Source organism: Notolabrus celidotus, unplaced genomic scaffold (genome assembly GCF_009762535.1).
Source record: "Notolabrus celidotus isolate fNotCel1 unplaced genomic scaffold, fNotCel1.pri scaffold_154_arrow_ctg1, whole genome shotgun sequence".
In the NCBI taxonomy this organism is placed as follows: Eukaryota; Metazoa; Chordata; class Actinopteri; order Labriformes; family Labridae; genus Notolabrus; species Notolabrus celidotus.
In genome coordinates this window covers 102,030-122,832 of record NW_023260026.1, presented here as the reverse complement: position 1 = coordinate 122,832, position 20,803 = coordinate 102,030, and the positions used below count along the sequence as shown (strand labels likewise).

Sequence of the window (20,803 nt, the reverse complement as noted above, 5' to 3'; positions counted from 1 at the left end):
AGAATGGATTTTTTTCATTCTCGGGGGGTTTGTAGACAGGGACACAGATTTCAGGGAGAGAACCATTAAAAAGTCAATTTTGCATGATATGTCACCTTTAATGCTCCCTCTAACACAGGCACTGTTTTAGACAGTGTGGTTGAAAGTCTTTTTCACTGGCTTAGTCAGTCTCCTCCACCTGCACTCTCTCTCCTGTTCTGAAGAGAGAGCGCCGTCACGTACACGTGTAGCGCATACGAGCATCACACACCAAAAACAGATAGAACTTCACGACAACAAGCGTTTCACTATCGCTGATTATTTTAAAACACAAAAGGAGGAGAGAGAGGAGGAGAGTGGTGAGGGAGAGCCAGCACAAGGTGCCAAATCAGACGGCACTGTTGATGAAGAGGACAGGGAGACACCGGCCCGAGCAGCAGGTGAAGATAAGAAAATACTGCTTTCAACCACAATGGCTTACGCAGTACCCGTGGTTGCAGTACGAGGGGAAAGCTATGTTGTTTTCTTTTAAAATGATATAAAAGAAATATTTTGCAAATATCAGAACTCGAGTCACTGTCAATCTTTACTTCATACGAAGCTACGGTATGCCAATTAAGACAACTATTCATCAGCATGCATGGTCATGCTGTACCCCCCAAAAAAGGGTGCAACCAATTTAGTGTAGAGCCCTGATACTTCATCTTATGACTAATTAGGCTTCCTCTAAATCTGGAGACATTCTCATCAACCTCTGTGATGAACTCATTGAAGCAGCAGCTAAAGTTATGGACGTGGTAACAGCTGAGTAATATCAATGTGTGCTAACATGTTGATGGTTGGGACCACAGTGTGTTGTTCACTGATGGCTGAGCAGTCGTGAAAAAGTGCTTGACAGGGGATCAGAATGAAAGTTCCAACGTTATGCTGCTCTATTTAAGATAACCCTAAAGTCTCTGTGGTGCAACCAAACAATGAAGAGACTGAAGTTACAAACTAAGTTCAATGCAGAGCTGAGTGAGGACTTTACACCCTACCTTTAGAAGACGTGCAACAGACCCCTGATCTGGTTTTACAGCCAAGCAGAATAAAGCTACATACCTTTACCACTCCGTAATTTACTGTCATCATCATCAGGGATCCTTCCATCTGAAACAAAAAAGTTTACATATACATTTAATGTACGCATTTTGTAGAAGTTTCCTTCAATTTAAGCCTGTGAAGGTTCTCAGTCATCCAGGTCATGGTAATTCAAGACCTGAGCCGTAGAACAATAGGACTGGTAGAAAATCTTGAAGACGTTTCACCTCTCCTCCAAAAGGCTTCCTCAGCTCTGACCAGACTGGGGAGGAGCTAGAAAATACAAGCCTCTAACAGTCATGGGTTTGTCCAGGTAGTCACAAAGGGTCCTAAGTAGGGTTGCTAAGGCGTTTTTCGACCAGAGGAACTTTACCCCGGAATTACGTGCATTTCGACCGGTGGACCCAGGGTCTAAATTAAGTTCAGGGGTATATAATCTCCCCATAAAAAGCCCCTGCTAGGGAGGTAGTACTTTTCAAAAGGTCCTGGGACTTTCAGGGGGCAGGCCTGCAATGCTGAATGTGTCTGATTGGTAGATTACCTGCAGTGTTTTTATTCCGTCCCGAAGACAGGTAACCCTGAATTACTTCTGCTATGATCTGGCGCTATATAGAAAATAAAATTAATTGAACTTCCAAGGGGGACGGGTGCCGCTGTTGGGTGGGGCCCCAGTATAATGGTAGGGGAAACACTGAAGTTCAATGCATAGCTGAGTGAGGACTTTACACCCTACCTTTAGAAGACGTGCAACAGACCCCTGATCTGGTTTTACAGCCAAGCAAACACTCTCTCAGAATAAAGCTTTCTTCTGCAGTACATACCTTTAAAGATGTTGTAATACTCGGCATAAAAAGGGTCTGTGTGATCAGGGATACTTCCACCTGAAACAAAAAAGTTTACAGATTTTAATGCTATGTTTATTTCTACATTTATACATTCTCCATTTCAGATCTATCAGCTGTCATGAAAATCAAGAGCAGGTTTTTACTGTTTTCCTCTCAGGACTGGATGGAGATTATATTTCAGAGTCCTAAAGTCAGACTTTAGAACTTTATTTGTCCACTATGTAGAAATCTGTCTTCGACTTCACACAGACAAACAAACAATACAACATTCAATGACAAGAACCAAGAGAGGACTTGGGGTTTAAGGTCATGGCCAGGAGGATTCCTTTAACAAGTCAATATGAAAATATATTATATATATATATATATGTATATATACTGTATGTACTTATATATATATATACATACACATAGACATAAAAAAAATATATGTATATACATACACATACATACATACTTACACAAACGCTCACACATACAAGCACATATACATACACATATACACACATCCATGGCAAGCCATTCCTGAAATTATTATATATATAACAGCCTGAAAGTCTGAAACTGTTAAAGCCATGTTAAGCTAGTTGAATGAGGCCCCTTGGACTAGTTCACCCTGTAAATGGATCAACAATTGCTGATTTTTGTCACTCTTTCCTAAATATCTCACTTCCTGTTGACATTTCACCACCATGTTAAGATACTTTTTTTAGAGGTCTTGGCATGCTGCATGTGCACAAAAACAATCATAGCTGTAGATCAAAATACAGCTATGATTAATACCTAAATGGGGAGGGGATTTGAAATCTTTAGGGAGCTGTATGGAGCATCATTTGTGAGGCGTCCTGCACGAAACCCATGAACTATCTATTTTCAGCAGGCATGATGAAGTTGTGAAAAAAACAACTGTTAAGGCCCTCAAATTAGGAATCATTCACAGAGGAAAACAATCCTATACAATACAATAGGGTACAATATGACAGGGTGTGGGGGGCAGACACATCCACCAGACTTAATGAATCATCAGTTTTTAGACTCTGGTCTGGTTCTACTGCTCAGAAAAGGCTCTGTACACATACCGTTTGTGAGGCTCTGATTGTTGATCTGTTCATCATCACCAGGCTCTGTGGAGTTGTAGGTTCTTCCACCTGACACAAAAGAGGACACAGGTTTTTATTTTAGGATTATTTCCATGCATATGGATCCACTACTTTGGCAAACCAGTGAAGAATTAACAGTGTTTTTTGTGCAAGCAGTAACTTTATGTTGCCAGGCGGTGGCGCTGTGGATTTTGAAACATTTTCAAATATAGGTGTGTTCAGGCTGAGACCCCTCATAAGCCCAAGCGTTTCTGTGCAGATATGTTGATCTATGGCTGAGCTAGAACAGTTTGAATTTTTATGGCGAGACAAAATGTAAAAAATGGTAATTTCTCACACCGCACTGACCACGCCCTCTGACGACAACTCAGTTGTTGTTTTTTCACACATCATGACCAACATCCCATTTTGAGACCAAAATGATTCAAATGTTTTTAAAGGTTTTGGAGGTTTTGCTCTTAATATACTGGCATGACATTTACTCATGCAGCCAGGGGGCGCTATGACTGGGATCAGATGTGAGCATGATGATCTGTTCAGACCTGGACCCTCATAGTGCATGGTGTGTTTGGGTCAGATTGGAGCATGCATGGCTGAGAAAAAAACTACTTCCTGTTACGTGGGGAAACACCCGATTTGAGGGCTTTCCAAAGCCACGCCCAGTGAGGAAATGTAAAACCTTTGATACTTTTTCAGTTCATGTCTCTTCAAACTGTTCAAGTGATTTTAAGCTGACTGGATGAGGCCCCTTGGACTAGTTCACCCTGTAATTGGATCCAGAATTGTGATTTTCACCACTTTTTCCCAAATATCTCACATCCTGTTGACATTTCACCACCATGTTAAGAGACTTCTCTGCAGGTCTTGGCATGCTGCAGAGCTGCAGGTCAAAATAACCGAACACATACCTTCAATGAGGCTCTGATTGTAGATCTGTTCATCATCAACATGCTCTGTGGAGTTGTAGGTGCTTCCACCTGACACAAAAGAGGACACAGGTTTTTATTGTAGGATTATTTTCATGCATATGGATCCACTACTCACCAACAACTGATTATTTACCTGAAAGATTCATATTTCTGATATTTCAATTCTAATAAAATGTAAAAACATGCAGAACACAATTTTGAAAACTCCCATTTCTCCCATGTTCATACGTGCAGACTCAGACTGTGAGTCCTAAAACTGAATCACAAACTGAACTCCGTTCATCTCCATCATTTTAGGACGGCAGAAACGTCACAGACAAAAACCCAAACCATCCGTAAAGCATTAATGAGAGTTTCCAATAGTTTGAAGTGATGGAATAATATTTCAGTTGTTATAGTACGTTCACAGATTCACCAAGAAAGCTCTTAAATATACAGCTGCAACAAAAAGGATGTGAACCCTTTGGAGTTACCTGATTTCTGCATCAACTGGTCATAAGATGTGTTCTGATCTTCATCTAAGTCCCAACAATAGACAAACACAGTCTGTTTAAACTAAATGATATGTGTTCATGTTTTTATTTTGTGTGTGTGTGTGTGTGTGTGTGTGTGTGTGTGTGTGTGTGTGTGTGTGTGTGTGTGTGTGTGTGTGTGTGTGTGATACAGAGAGCAGAGGAGAATAGTGAACTCGACCATGTAGAGACAGAAATGACCTCCCGTCATGTAAATAAGATAAATAACATCAGGATATTTAGTCTGTTCAATAAAAGAACAAGGTCTAGACCTGATCCATGAGAGAGGGAACCTTAAACCACTTCTGCTATGACTTCCAAGGGGGGGCGGGACCCGGCGGGAGCGCCCATGATATAACAGCAGGGAAACCCTGTCCGGTATCAGGCTGAAGTCTTACACAGCATGCAGTATAAGACCATAAGTAATGCATATAGGCACTTTAAAACCACATCACCCGGTCTAGCATCACTACAGGACCACAGAACAACTCTGCTCTGCAACCAAAGAGGACACTAGTGCTTCCCTCTCATGAGGGCGCGCTCACACACACAAACGTGAACATATGAACCCAGCAGACCGTCGTATGGTGAAACATATATTTCCATATGAAGCACAGTTAAAACAAACGTGACCAGCTTGGACTGAATGAATGTGGGAGGAGAACGCAGTTCAGTGGACCTGCGCTCGACAATGCAGCCCGGAGGAGTTAAACGGTTCGATTCAGATACACGTATTGTTGCACCCCTAGAAAATCCACCTTCTGGAGTGGCTCTGTCAGAGTCCTCAACCCGATTGAGATGCTGTGGCATGACCTCAAGAGAGCAATTCACACCAGACATCCCAAGAATATTGCTGAACTGAAAAGTTCTGTAAAGAGTAATGGTCCAAACTTCCTCCTGAGCGGTGTGCAGGTCTGATCTGATCTACAGGAAACGTTACTTTGAGGTTTTGCTGCCAAAGAAGGGTGAACCAGTTATTAAACCCAAGGGTTCACATACTGTCTCCTCCCTGCACTGTGAATGTTTACATGCTGTGCTCAATAAAAACATGAACACATATCATTTAGTTTAAACAGACTGTGTTTGTCTATTGTTGGGACTTAGATGAAGATCAGAACACATCTTATGACCAGTTGATGCAGAAATCAGGTAACTCCAAAGGGTTCACATACAGGGGACAGCATTAAAGTCAAGAGGGGCTTCTAATGGTTATACAACCTAGACTGTACTGAGACTTTATCAACAGTTTGGTACTATAAATCATCACAGCATGCATATATATGAAAGATTCAAATAGTTAAAGACAAACTTTAGACATACACACTAGCTTGCATCAAACAGAGGTGATCCAGCTTACCTGTGAAGAGGAGCAGAAAGAGGAACCCTGCAAACATCATGACGGTGGGACGTCTGAACAGTCAGTAAGGATCCCCGTCCCGTCTGCTCTCTGGAAGTGTTTGCTGGAGTGTATATATCACAGCCAAGTACAAGAAGAGGGCAGGTCACATGTGATAACCAAGGCTTTATGTTCTTCACCCCTCCCTCCCTTCATACAGCATCTCATAGGTCTCGTGATCTTAATGCATCAAAGCTGCCATTAAATGACATCATCATCAACAATTAGTCGACTGTGGGCAGATCCATTTTCTCATCAAAACAAAGCTGTTTGCTCCTCACTTCCTGAGCTGTGGCTCTGAAGTTTACCAAGAAATACAGCTTTAATGGAAGAGCTTCACCCACCGTCCTCCAGGGAATAATGTGTTTACAAAGTTTAGAGAGAAGTTTGTTGTTTTAGTTCAACAACGTCTCACATAATCTACACGATGCTTTGACTTTATTTCCACAATCCATTCGCACATTCTTAGCTTGGTGAGGAGTGGCTTTGGATGCTACCTGTCAGAGCTCAGTCTCCCTCGTCATCGTGGAGGACTACTATCTCAAATCAAAGCAGAGTCAAAGTCATAAACCGGACTCTGTTCTTATCAGGAAACAAGGAGAGGAGTTCACTAGGAGTTTGAGGTTTCACGAAGGAGATGGATTTGCAGGAAGGTTGGGGAAAGGGGGCCGAATGTAAGCTTTAGCTGGTGAAGTCTGATGTGTGTGTAACAAATATGTTACACACACACACAAAAACACATTTTAAGTATTTTCTCATATCCACATACATAGAAATACAAATGAACTTTGTACTTCTGAACAGTATCTGTACACCTGGACAAAGGGGGACAGTCAGGTACAAAGCAACTCACACACATAATCATTACAGCACATTAAACTCTCACGGAAACAGGAAGCAGCGCCTCCTCCAGATGGAGCGGCTCCCGATTACAGCCGAGACCGAAACAATACCGGGCCAGCTGCTGAGCTCTCCTCTTAGAGTGGCCGGCCATCCGAAGGCCTCGGACCACCAGCCCGTGCACATGGCCCAGGCTACCAAATATAAACACCAGCAGTTTACACTGGTAGCCCAGCTGTGCGGTGGTTCCTCTCAACTGGTCGTGCTTCACTACTTCTGTAGTAAAGGCCTCCTCTAGGCTGGAGTCCAATGTGCAGCCCACCTCCAGCAGGAGCACCTCCTTACTGCTCTCTCTGACCCCGACAACATCCGGTGTGTTTGCAGGAATGTGAGAAAACATGAAAACATCATCACACCGGCGGAACATGCTCGGTTTCATGGAACAGGACATGTCCTCTGCTATCAGGTCCACTATCCTGTCATGCCAGAGGATGTACAGCCCTCTGTACACATGGCAACCATTGAGGATGTGGGGCATGGTCTCAGTGATTTGATCAGTCCCATGGTGCAGACAGTAGGGGGCGTGACTGTTCAGGATCCAGATGGAAAGGTTTAGTTTAGATGGTAACACCTGCAGTCTAGCTTTTATAGTAAAGACAGCAATGTTTTCATCCAAAGACACGTTCTTGTAGACGGGGTGTGAGACAGTGTGGTCCGCAGCAGGGAGACAGGCCGTCTTCCCCTGCAGTCTCAGCTCCGTCCACTGCTGCCACTGTTTTTGTTGTTGCGCCCACAGGAGGAGCTGATGGTCTGCTCCACAGATGGTCACAGTGGCTCTCACAGAGACACTGGGGCCAGTGATGATGTCCTCTGAGACCTCCACGGCCTCAGAGTCAGGCCCCACCCACTGCAAAGTGACATCGGCCCGGCCGCACATGTCGTTTAGGTCCGGCCAGTCCGACTACACCCCGAAGCCAGGAGATCTGCTGTCCAGCTTCCCACTAGGTTTCCTCCTGAAGCCTAGGAAACTGGAGTCCGACTCGTGGGCCAGAGGGACCTTTCTCCTCTTGAGGTCCAGGAACAGAGAGGCTTGGGCGAGCTCTCTGACACACTGGTCATCACAGCTCAGCATGTTCAGCAGGTGGGAGAGCCTGGTGGCGATGTATTTCCACTAGAAGCTGGGAACTCCCAGGCCTCCCTCACGCTTGCTGTGGAAAATGATGTGTCGTTTAGTGTGGGTGTTCATGCCGGTCCACTGTCTCACGAGACGTACAGTCCGGTCAGTCGGCTCACGCAGAGTCTTTCGGGGAATGTGGACATTGGAGAAGAGATGTTGTACTTTAGCCAATGCTACAACTCTGACTGCCTCTAGTTTCATAAGCAGTGTCAGGGGCGACGGATGGATAAAATCAAGCCTGTTGGAGTACTCAGTGATGATGTCATCTACCTGATCCCTCCACTCACCTGCCACATTGAACTTATGGCCCAGGTATGTGTATGTCTTGTGACGTTACACACACACACACACACACACACACACACACACACACACACACACACACACACACACACACACACACAGAGACAGAGACAGGCCTCCCCTCTCACTTGAAAACATTCTGAGACAACAGTTTTAGACATTTCCAAATGTCTGTGAATCAGTGTTGGAGTCATTCTGTAATTAAGGTAAAGTTACTCATTTCAAGGATTACTATAGATGATTGAAAACAGTGTTCCCAGTGGTGGTTCTGGGGAGGGGCCAACAGGGGCCAGGGCCCCTGTAAAACTGAGCCTGGACCCCCCTGTGGACCCCCTTCCACACCAAACAAATGTTATACAATAAAAAAAGCCCAGTCCCTTAAAGCACTAAGGGACTCATGTTGAGTGTAAACAGCCTAACAGCTGCTGTCAGTCTGCATGTTGATCTAGTACACAGTAGTATATATGTCTAGTATAAAGGGATGCTCTGATGTTTTGACAGTTTGTTCTCAGCCGGCCCTCGCCCTTCTCAGTCTCTTTTGTCAGGGTTGAATGTGTCCCTCTGACAGCACCCTTGGCCCCAGCCTGGCTCACCCAGTAAAATTGGACTAGAACCACCACTGCGTGTTCCTACGATGTATTTTAAGAAAGTTACAAGATCCATTCTTTAATGTGGTTTCTCCTGTTTCCCCCCTTGTGCCTTCATGTCTGAAAGAAACCGTGCTAAGGTGTCCTGATGGATTCTGCAGTAGTTAAAGTTCCTCCTTTGGTGCCCTATCAGTGGAAAACACATGAAAAGCTCCCTCTGTGTATCTTTATGTGCATGAATCAGGATTTGGTGGAGTAACTCTCCTCCATCTTTTCCCTCACTGTTCGGTGACGTCGTGAGGGAAATCCAGGAGCTCGGCTTTGTTTGACTCTTCAGGTGATCTCCAAATCAGTCACTCATTCAGCTGCATGAGGAGTGCCCGTGTTGAAGTTCTACAGAATCGCTTCCATGCATGCAGAGAGGTTTCCCTTCATGTTTCCAATCTGACATCTGGAAACTGAGACTAGCACACACTCTGGGTCAGGTATTATGAGGAAACAGCAGAGTTAAAGGAAGACACCAAACCTGCAAACCCCTCTCTGGACCCCTTCTTTAACAGAAACACAAACTCTGTTTGATGCAATATCATGGTTTATTTCTTTATTCATGTTTCATAATGACAATGATCAGAAACAGAAGCTCACACACTCAGAACTATGACTTGATTGTGCCGTATGTAGTCCTCTGTTGGTACGGTAGGACAGTATGTGTGTGTGCTGAGTGTTGGTTTTTATATACGTGTGAGGACATGATAGATAGATAGATAGATAGATAGATAGATAGATAGATAGATAGATAGATAGATAGATAGATAGATAGATAGATAGATAGATAGATACATAGATAGATAGATACATAGATAGATAGATAGATAGATAGATAGATAGATAGATAGATAGATAGCCCTCAGAGCGGTCTCTAATCTGAGCACTGGATGGATGGATTGATAAATGGATGGTTGGCTAGAGGGATGGATGGATATGTGGATGGATGGATGGATGGAGGGAGGGAGGGAGGGAGGGATGGATGGATGGAGGGATGGAGGGAGGGAGGGATGGATGGATGGATGGCTGGCTGGAGGGAGGGAGGGAGGGAGGGAGGGAGGCAGGGAGGGAGGGAGGGAGGGAGGGAGGGAGGGCTGGCTGGCTGGCTGGCTGGCTGGCTGGCTGGCTGGCTGGATGGATGGATGGATGGATGGATGGATGGATGGATGGATGGATGGATGGATAGATAGATAGATAGATAGATAGATAGATAGATAGATAGATAGATAGATAGATAGATAGATAGATAGATAGAGGGAGGGAGGGAGGGAGGGAGGGAGGGAGGGAGGGAGGGAGGGAGGGAGGGAGGGAGGGATGGATGGATAGATGGATGGAGGGCTGATGGATGAATGGAGGGATGGATGGATATGTGGATGGATGGATGGCTGAATGGATGGATGAACAGATAGATAGATAGATAGATAGATAGATAGATAGATAGATAGATAGATAGATAGATAGATAGATAGATAGATAGATAGATAGATAGATAGATAGATAGATCTTTTCTGTGTCTGCTGTGTGTAAATATTTCCAGACACCTTTGTGTGTACGCAGCACGAGATATACTTGAAGACCATCACAGAGTTGTTTCTAATGATACAGAGCGACAGTAAGGATACATTCATTACTAACATGCCACAGGTGGATATCAGAACGCAGGCACACAGTTGTCCCGGTGCAGGCTGAGGCTGAAACAACATGCTTTCATTCAGCCGAGTTATCAAATATGTGATACATGCTGTTTAATGTCAGACTGTGAAAGTCTGGTCAATCCAATCCAGGCTTGTCTGCTCCACTTATCATAAGAGACGTTAGAAGGGTTTCTCCTTGAAGTCCCTAGAACATGTTAACTCTGGTTTTTGTTCTGCTTGTTTCTAAAACAGAGGCCGGCTGCTTTTATTCATCCCGTCTCTCTCTCTCTCTCTCTCTCTCTCTCTCTCTCTCTCTCTCTCTCTCTCTCTCTCTCTCTCTCTCTCTCTCCACTTCCTTCATGTCTCATAACTGCTTTTCAAATGTCCCTGAACAAATCCTGTTTCAGGTTCTTTCTTCATCATCTTCTCTTCACTACATGACAGTTACTGTGTGACTTGGCACTATGTCTCTGTCTTCCCGGGTCACTGTTTATGTTTAGGATTCAGACCGACAAACTATTGTATCCATCCACATCTGAATGGCACTGTGTTTCTCATACTGTGTATGTTTTTAATAACCTGGTGCAACCTTATCTGTGCAATAACTCACTATCTATTCATCAGATAGAAGTGTACATAGTGTGTATATATCTGTAATATTTGCCTTATTTGATTCTATTCTACCTTTATCATTACTATTATAATTGTTATTATATTTCTAACTATGTAAGTACATTGTTGTATTTTCCTGTCCCGTGTTGTAAGCTGCTGGAACAAAAGAATTTCCCCCAACAGGGATCAAATAAAGTCTATCTTATCTTAAGGACTAAATACCTGATGTCACTAATAAACCTGTCCTCGTTGGCTTTACTAGAGCAGACTGGACTTGGAGGACGCAGGATTGATCTTCAGAATGAACCCATTGACTCTAAACATCTTGAAACAATGGCCCAATCTCAATGTCCTCCCTGAGCCCTGAGCCCTTCTTGACTTAATTGACGTCACCTGGAAAGTGATTGAGGGCAGGAGGCTGTAAGGGCTCAGACTGTAGAACTGGGATGGGACAGCACTTTGAGACTTCTCATGCAAACCTGCATGACGTCATGAAGCTCACCTTAGTGATGTTAGGAATTTTTACTGCACATGAACTCTGGGTAATTCCCTTACACTAAGTCTGCACAAATGCCCACTTATGGAAAGGGGGCATAAAGGGCTCAAAGAGTCAGAGAGAGATCCCTCACACACTTGATGATTTGACAGTGGGACAGCCTTAAGCCCTCACGGACTCAGTGGGAACGCGCCTCAGAGTCAGTGAGTGTTTGAGGGTGGACATTGAGATTGGGCCGATGACTTCCGTTTGCTGTTCCTTTCATTATTTAGAACCAATCGTTTTCTTCATTAAACCAATGTGCAAACAGAACGCCGAGGAAAAGACTGGTAGATATGAAATAGAACATGAAGTAGATTCTGTTGATGGTTTTGGTCATCCTGGTCCAGTAGCCGGGTTTCTCTTCTTCCTTCCTGCTGCTGAGAAGCAGAGCCACTGTTTTTAGAACCTCCCTCAGCTCCTCGAATAGATTCTCTGAGTCGTGGGACTCCTCGGTCAGCTGGCTGCTGCTAACCTGCAAAAAAGTCATTTAAAGCAACTATAAGGAGTTTAGCTGATCACCAAACACACTGAAGTTAAAACTGAAGCCTCCTTATGACCTACACACACATAAGAGACCATCAACAACATTATGCCTCAAAAAAACAACTCTAGACCCAGACATCTTTGCCAACTACAGACCCATCTCCAACCTGCTGTTTCTCTCAAAAGTGCTTGAGAAAGTAGTTTCCGTCCAGCTTCATGACCATCTACATCTCAACTCACTCTCACTCAACAGAAACGGCTCTGGTCAGAGTCACCAACGACCTGCTGATGACAGCGGCTCCCCATCTCTGCTCATCCTCCTGGATCTAACTGCAGCCTTTGAGATGGTTGACCCCCACATCCTCCTACACCGCCTTCAGAACACTCTCTCTGGTTCTGTACTGGAGTGGTTCCAGTCCTACCTGACTGGAAGGGCTGAGTACATCTCAATCGGCAGTGCTAAGTCCAGTGCCTACTCTGTCACCTGTGGAGTCCCACAAGGGTCAGTCCTCGGCCCCGCCCTCTTCACCCTGTACATGCTCCCTCTCTGCCACATCATCAGCCGGCATGGAGTATCATTCCATTCTTACACTGATGACACACAGTTATACCTCAGGACAGACACCAACCCCTCTGCAGCCACTCCACCCACATCCACATCCACACTGACCGCCTGCCTGGAGGAGATAAAGGCATGGATGGACCAAAACTTCCTCCAACTCAACAGCTCCAAAACCGAAGCCCTCTTAGTCCACTTACCACCATATCCTTCACAGGCCACAACATTCCCCTCTCATCCATAGCCACAAATCTTGGAGTCAAAAATGACCCTCACCTCACTTTTGAAACCCACATCAATAACATCTGTAAAACCTCCTTCTACCACCTCAGAAACATCTCCAAACTCCGCCCCTCACGCTCTCTCCCTGATGCAGAAAAACTGGTCCATGCCTTTGTCTCCTCCAGGATCGATTGTTGCAACGCACTTCTCATTGGGAGTCCCTGGCAGAAGCCTTCAAAAACTGCAGTCGATCCAGAACTGTGCAGCCAGGGTCCTGATGAGAGTGCGCAAACACGACCACATCACACCCATCCTGCATTCACTCCACTGGCTCCCGGTTTCACACAGGATCGAATTCAAAATCTCTCTGCTGACACATCAGTGCATCCATGGACACGCCCCCATATACTTGAAAGAACTGCTACACCCACAAACTACTACAAGAACCCTCCGCTCCACCAGCACCAACCGCCTCCACTGCCCCGCAGCAGACTCCACACTGTGGGAGACCGGGCTTTTTCCTCCGCTGTCAGGTGACTGTGGAATGCTCTCCCCGATCAGCTGAGAGCACTACAGACTACATTTCCCTAGTTTTTATTCCCCTGGTTTCATCCATAGTTTTTATCTGACCTTCCACAGAGTCTTTAACAAGTGTCTGCATTTTACTGTTTGTTTTTAACCCTGTTTGTATTCTTACTGCCCTTTTATTAGGCCCTGTAGCACTTTGAGATTTGTTCCAAATGTAAAGTGCGTGATAAATAAATTATATTATTATTGTTATTGGTGCTCTGTATCTGTGGGATTAACAGTAAATACACAGTAAAAGTCTTCCTGACCTCTGGGACCTCAGGCAGCAGCTCTGGGGGCATCTCACCAGGGGACAGATCAAAGACACGCCTGCAGGGAACTGATATATACACGTCTGCAAAAATGCATTCCACAGGTTAGTGCATGCTCAAAGTAGCAACAATTATAAAGGATTATAAATGATTATTTGTTCTATTTTCAATCAGAAATACATCTGCAAGCTTTGCTCCTTGTTGAATCTCACCTCTAAAGAAGTTTTGCATTCTTCCTGGTTTCTCTCCACAGTTGTCTTCTGGGCTTTGGTCTTCATCTGCCTCTTTGTCCTGGGACACATCGTCTTTTTCCTTCAGGTACATCATCAAGATCGTCTCCAAGAGGCTCAGCATCATGAAACCAAAAGCCCCGATACAATAGATCGCTGAAGGAAGAAAGAAGCAGTATGAATACCTAAAGACACGTTTCTACCTACACATTGAGTCAGTATGTGCTGCTGAAGAGCAATCACTAGAGGAAGACTCTGGGCTTCTTCACCTATAAGGGGGATCCTGTCTGAAGAAGAAGGCAGAATATCGTTCAGAATCAGCTGCATCACCGTGACAGCCAGCAGCACAGTGACCTTGAAGCTGAGCTTCTCACCTCCGCTCTCTGAGATGAGGAAGGAGGCCAAGTCCAGACACAAGAAGAACAGGATGGGGAGTATGAAGTTGACCACATAGAGGACTGATCGCCTCTTTATGGTGACCTGTGAAATCATTTTTAAGATTATGGAATTACAATTCAGTCAGAATTATTCAAACTAAACTTTTTCAGTATCAAACAAAAACAATAACTTGAGAGAAAATAAAACCAAGTGAAGCAGAAAGATGTCCTCTCAACAAGTCAGTAACTAAGTCAGTAAAATGGAGGAACATGGAGGAACATAGTCCATCTCCTGCTAAATGAAATGTAGGATTCCAGTATTTTGTTAAAAAATCAGGTATGTGTTGATGCATAGAAGCTAATGCTCTGCAGCGGTTGTTCATGTTGTTAAATGGATATAATCAATATGTGTATTGTTACTGACCTATTCTGACAAGACACAACAACGAGGTCTCTGAAATGTAATGAAGAAAATATTAAAATAAGTGTGTGTATCAATGTCTGTACTTACCGTGTAAATGAACACGCTACTGACAGTGTTAAAACTGTTGACCTCTGTGGTTTCCACTGTCACGTTCATGAGAAGCCACTCAGACTCATCCTTCATGTCCTTACGAGTTCTCTTTAATATATAATCATTCCTCTGCTCTGAAAAAAGCTTTATTTCCAAGTCTGAGGTTGGAGAAAAAACAGTGTTAGGGTTTCATTCCAGTTTAAACAGAGACAAAGTGTCTGGTATGTTTGTATTGGTGAAGTTATAGTCCTGTACTAGCCTGGCGTCCCCAGACCCTTTGATATTACTGAATGGGTCTAGATCTGCTCATTTCCTTTCCCCAGAGGGTGTTAGCAATGGCTGCATCTGAAGTGCCTCTGGAAGAAGTTGGACAGACCTACAACCAATCAGAGCGATGCAGCGTGTGACTTAGCATGGAGCAACAGAAACAGACTGTGCCGACCTGATGTTTGTAATCTCAGAACCCGCCCAATTTTAAATAAAGGACCATGAATGGTCCGGTGTATCTGAGGTCAGCGGCTCTTGAACCACCTTCCAGCAAAAACCAATGAGCTGTCTGATGGGTCTGGCAACGCCAGGCTAGTCTTTCATTACATCCATGTGATGTGTAAAACATGTACACACATGCATTCAGACGTATACAGACTCACTTCTGTGTTGGATTGCCCTGAAGGTTAGGCTGCAGTTCTGAGTGTCAAAGGGAAATTTGTAAAAGTTCATTCTGCAGGTGCTGACCAGCACCATTCCATTTCTAAGATATATCCTCCCATTATAGAACACAGTGAGATATGGAGTCTGAGAGATCGTGTCTTTTTCTGTTCTGTGAGAGAAAAAACAAACACATGGTTAAACCTTTGTTCAGTTTGAATAACGTGTTACACTTTACACCAGTCTCACTGAAAGCATGCTTTAAACTACAACTGATTTAAGAAAGTCACATTGTGTTCTTTTGTCTTTGATTTGATAATATAACTGAACACCATACATTTGAACAGAGATACACATGTGTGTTATTTATACACAGAAACACAACGTTTAACATTTCTATCATTTGGGAACAAACAAGCTTTCACAGACATCTGTCCAGGATGAACCCAGAGAATTAAGAGAGACGCTAAAGTTACTGAAACTGTTTATCACGTTACTGTGTTAGCATGCCAACGGTTATGTTAGCGACTAAAGTGACTCAACCTTTGTGTCTAAGTTGTTTGGTTGGTTAAAATTCTGATTAATGGGGCTCCGTTAGCCTAACGGTCTAAGCATGAGCCCAACATACAGAGGCTATAGTCCTCATTGGAGGCCTCTATCATTTGCTGTATTCATGTAAAACACGCAGCACTGTAACTTCATTCATAAACTAATCTCCAGACACTCTGACAGGATTTTGTTAGAATCTAACTGAAGTGGCAGTTAGACCTCTTCAAGCTAAAAACAAACTCACAATCAAACCGGCCACGGTGCACAGGGAGAGCGGACCGCACACAGGATCAAACACATCCTGCCTTTGATACTATTCAGTCTCATCTGCTGAAACTAAAACTGGTCCTGAATGCAGACAAAACCAAATTGATGCTTTTTTCTTCGTCAAATGAGTCCAAAGGAAACGTCCCCTCAATCGTAACCTCACAAGGGAACCACATAGAACTTGTCGCTAATTACAAATACTTGGGTTTTATTCTCGATAGGGAGCTTTCATTTAAAACTCATATATCCAACCTGGTCTCCAAACTTAGGGTGAAACTAGGTTTCCTGTACAGGAATAAATCCTGTTTCTCCCTCAGAGCGAGGAAACTTTTAGTGTCTGCAACATTCTTGCCTCTTATTGGTTATGATGTGTTGTACTTGGGAGCCTCGACTAAATGTTTGTTGTCTTTAAATAGTGTGTATCACTGCGCGCTGAGGTTTGTCACGGGTTGCAAACGCCTCACTCACCACTGTGAGCTTTATGTCAGAGCCGACTGGCCATCCCTGAGTGTGCGCAGGCAAACACATTGGCTTCATCTAATTTACAAATGTCTACTTGGCTTGGTCCCAATGTATTTATGTGTTTATCTTCAGAGATCAGGAAGTCACTATGCCTTGCGCTCCTGCGACACTTTGCGGATGTGTGTTCCCTGTGTTCGGACAGAGTTCGGTAAGAGAGCGTTCAGTTTTGCTGCTCCTACTGCTTGGAATAAACTCCAGAAGGACTTGAATCTGTCGGATCTCATCTCTCTGGACACCTTTAAGTCTATCTTAAATGAAAGACAGACCCCAGAACAGTGCCTGTGTTTTTAAATGCTGTTTTATATTCACAAACTGCACTTTACTTGAAAATAAGTTGCACTTTTTAAATTATTATTGTTTGCTTCTACATACTGTCTGCATATATGTTCCATGTTGTTGAGCTGTGCCATTTATTCTGACGTGTGCTGCTGACCTCTTGGCCAGGTCGCCCTTGAAAATGAGGTCTTGATCTCAATGGGACTCATCTGGTTAAATAAAGGTTAAATAAAAATAAATCCTAAATGTCCATATCTTACCTGCCCATCCAGGTACAAAACTACCAAACTAACAAAATGAGAGCAAAAATAAAGTTAAATAATCACGTCCATGAAATGATGGAAAAAGCTCCAACACTAATGTTAATGAAAGAAATGTTTTCTACACATCTGAAAGGTCCCACACAGTCAGTCCAGGTTCAGACTGTCTTTGGTTTGGATTTAAAAAGCTACCCCCAAAAAATATTAACAGTGAGGACTGGACTCTGATTCTTGTCTGGGGATTGGACTGGACTTGGACTCTAACACTGAGGACTGGACTTGGACTCTAACACTGAGGACTGGACTTGGACTCTAACACTGAGGACTCAGAACTCTGACTCAAGGTTTGTTGACCTGACTACAGTACAACACTACTATTATCAGTGTATTAAAGTAAAAAGATGAATCTCCTTCATGCTAACAGGCTAACTGTGGTGTTGCTCATGACGATGCCGGCCTGTCTATCTCCTTCTATGGTGTGGTCTTTGTTGAATGGCCTTCGTCTCTCTCTTACTGCCCTCTAGTGGTCTGGCAGGGTAGTGCAATTACTTTTGTTTTTTCCTTACGTCACCGGCCTGATTATCATTATCTACTCTGGACTTCAGGCCACAGTGAAAACTCTGACAACAACGGGCCACATGACCCATTTAGTTCCTTGAAGGGGAGTTACTGGAACTGAAAGTTCCTGGTATTTCTGTTAGAAAAGCACCTCATGAAAGTGGAAGGTATCATAGATGTGGATAGTTAGTATATAGTAGAACAGAAGTCAAACTTACACCTCTTCAATGGTTATATCTGGTTTCCACAACAGATCAGTAGGAAGAGTAAAATTTCTACAACGACAGAACTCTCCATCCTCCCATTTGATGAATTCATTCTTCCAAATCTAAAAAAAGAACAACGAGATGAAAGAAGCAGTTAGATGAATAATATTTTGGTCTTTTAACAGAGTGAGGTTATTATTATTCAGTCCATCAAAAACTCTTTAGAGAGAACTCACCATAAGTATCCAGACGTAAGAGACTAATTCACGTTCCTTTTCTCTCTATGAGAAGAGAAAAAGTTCACTGTTCACATCAGTTACTGCAATTTTTCAAATGTTAATTTGACACAGTCGGGAACAGAAGGTCAGATAATAAATGATCATTAAGTAGATTTTATAGTGTCTAATATGTAATTAGCATGTTTGTGTCTGTTTTTAACTCAGAGAGAGGACAGAAGGAGTTTGGTCAGACCTAGAATTCAAACAGGGACAACAAAACAGGTAAAAAGTTGTGTAAAGCTAAAAACCACCTGGAGGAACATCTCCTGACTAATGAGGTTAATGATCAACAGGTTAGTCACATGACCGGGTCTAAAAACTCCAGAGAGGCGGAGTCTCTCAGAAGGAAAGATGGGAAGAGGTTCATCACTCTGTGAGAGACTGCGTGAGCTAATAGTTCAACAGCTTCAGAATAATGTTCCTCAGAGTGACAGAGAATTAGTGGATTTCATCATGTTATTTTTATATAATGTAAAAGTAATTTATATAAAACAGACATAAAAACAAAAATAACCAATAACAGAAAGACTGTTCGCTGTATTAATATTAGTAGAAGACTTTTATAAACGGTGCAGCAAACATTTAAAAATGCTAAAAATTAAAAAGGCTGTGATAACAGTTTTTTAACATTTTGCCAAAGTGCTTCATTTAAAGCTTCATTGTGGTTCTGTGAGCACTAAAACTGGACTTACTTGTTGGTCTATGGACAGACTTTCCAGTAAATGTAGTCTGAGTTTGAGAAATACTGTCACAGACAAAAATCAATAAAGCACTAATATATATATATATATATATATATATATATATATATATATGTTCTTTACAGAAGAAAACATGTTATTCATAGTTAAAAAAAACACACTTACCACATCTAGGATGCTGTATAGAGATATGTCCAGGGTTACATTTGTGGCCCTCCAGGGGTTTTCCGCAGGCCGGGCCCAGAGGTACTTGGCTTTGTCCGTGAGATTAAAGTGCTTCATCATAGCAACATGAGTGCATTTAGAGGGTGGAACACCTACAGTGAAGACATGAAGTCACATTCATGATGACAGTTCTGTCAGATAAAGGAAACAATCACAGAATGAGATGGTAATAATCACGCTCTTAATTTTGTCTTTGAATTCAAACTTCAGAGCTTCTGTTTGACTGTTGTTCACTTTCCCTTTAGACTAAAAATATCTTCTTAATGCATGAAGACCGTCACGTTTTACCTCTTGGACAACATGTTGATCACTTCAATACTTCATCTTATGACTAATTAGGCTTCCTCTAAATCTGGAGACATTCTCATCAACCTCTGTGATGAACTCATTGAAGCAGCAGCTAAAGTTATGGACGTGGTAACAGCTGAGTAATATCAATGTGTGCTAACATGTTGATGGTTGGGACCACAGTGTGTTGTTCACTGATGGCTGAGCAGTCATGAATAAATGCTTGACAGGGGATCAGAATGAAAGTTCCAACGTTATGCTGCTCTATTTAAGATAACCCTAAAGTCTCTGTGGTGCAACCAAACAATGAAGAGACTGAAGTTACAAACTAAGTTCAATGCAGAGCTGAGTGAGGACTTTACACCCTACCTTTAGAAGACGTGCAACAGACCCCTGATCTGGTTTTACAGCCAAGCAAACACTCTCTCAGAATAAAGCTTTCTTCTGCAGTACATACCTTCACCACTCCATAATTCCTCATATTCAACACGAGGCTCTGTGTGATCAGGAGGCTCTGTGTGATCAGCGGTACTTCCACCTGAAACAAAAAGTTTACATGTTTTTATGTTCTGATTATTTCTACATATAAACATTCAATGAACACATTTTGTAGAAGTTTCCTTCCGTTAAAGTTCTCCGTTTCAGATCTATCAGCTGTCATGAAAATCAAGAGCAGGTTTTTACTGTTTTCCTCTCAGGACTGGATGGAGATTATATTTCAGAGTCCTAAAGTCAGACTTTAGAACTTTATTTGTCCACTATGTAGAAAACTGTCTTTAGCTTCACACAGACAAACAAACAATACAACATTCAATGACAAGAACCAAGAGAGGACTTGGGGTTCTTCCTTTAAAGTCAATATAAACATATATATATACAGACACATAGACATAAAAATAGGTATATACACATACATACACGCACACATAAAAGCACATATACACGCATCTATGGCAAGCCGTTCCTGAAATTATTATATATATAACAGCCTGAAAGTCTGAAACTGTTAAAGCCATGTTAATCTGACTTGATGAGGCTCCTTGGACTAGTTCACCCTGTAATTGGATCAACAATTGTTAATTTTCACCACTTTTTCCCAAATATCTCACTTCCTGTTGACATTTCACCACCATGTGAAGAGACTTCTCTGCAGGTCTTGGCATGCTGCAGAGCTGCAGGTCAAAATAACCGAACACATACCTTCAATGAGGCTCTGATTGTAGA

General features: G+C 42.9%; 1 protein-coding gene across 1 annotated transcript; it reads right to left on the bottom strand.

Annotated features, from left to right (window-relative positions):
- Positions 1-7,642: 7,642 nt before the first annotated feature.
- LOC117808806 (acetylcholine receptor subunit beta-type lev-1-like) lies at positions 7,643-14,402 on the bottom strand. Its single transcript, XM_034678465.1, has 5 exons — positions 14,180-14,402; positions 13,893-14,066; positions 13,678-13,763; positions 11,883-12,049; positions 7,643-7,832 (listed from the first exon to the last, which is right to left on the bottom strand). The coding sequence occupies exons 1-5, from the start codon at positions 14,400-14,402 to the stop codon at positions 7,643-7,645; spliced, it is 840 nt and encodes a 279-aa protein (XP_034534356.1).
- Positions 14,403-20,803: the final 6,401 nt, after the last annotated feature.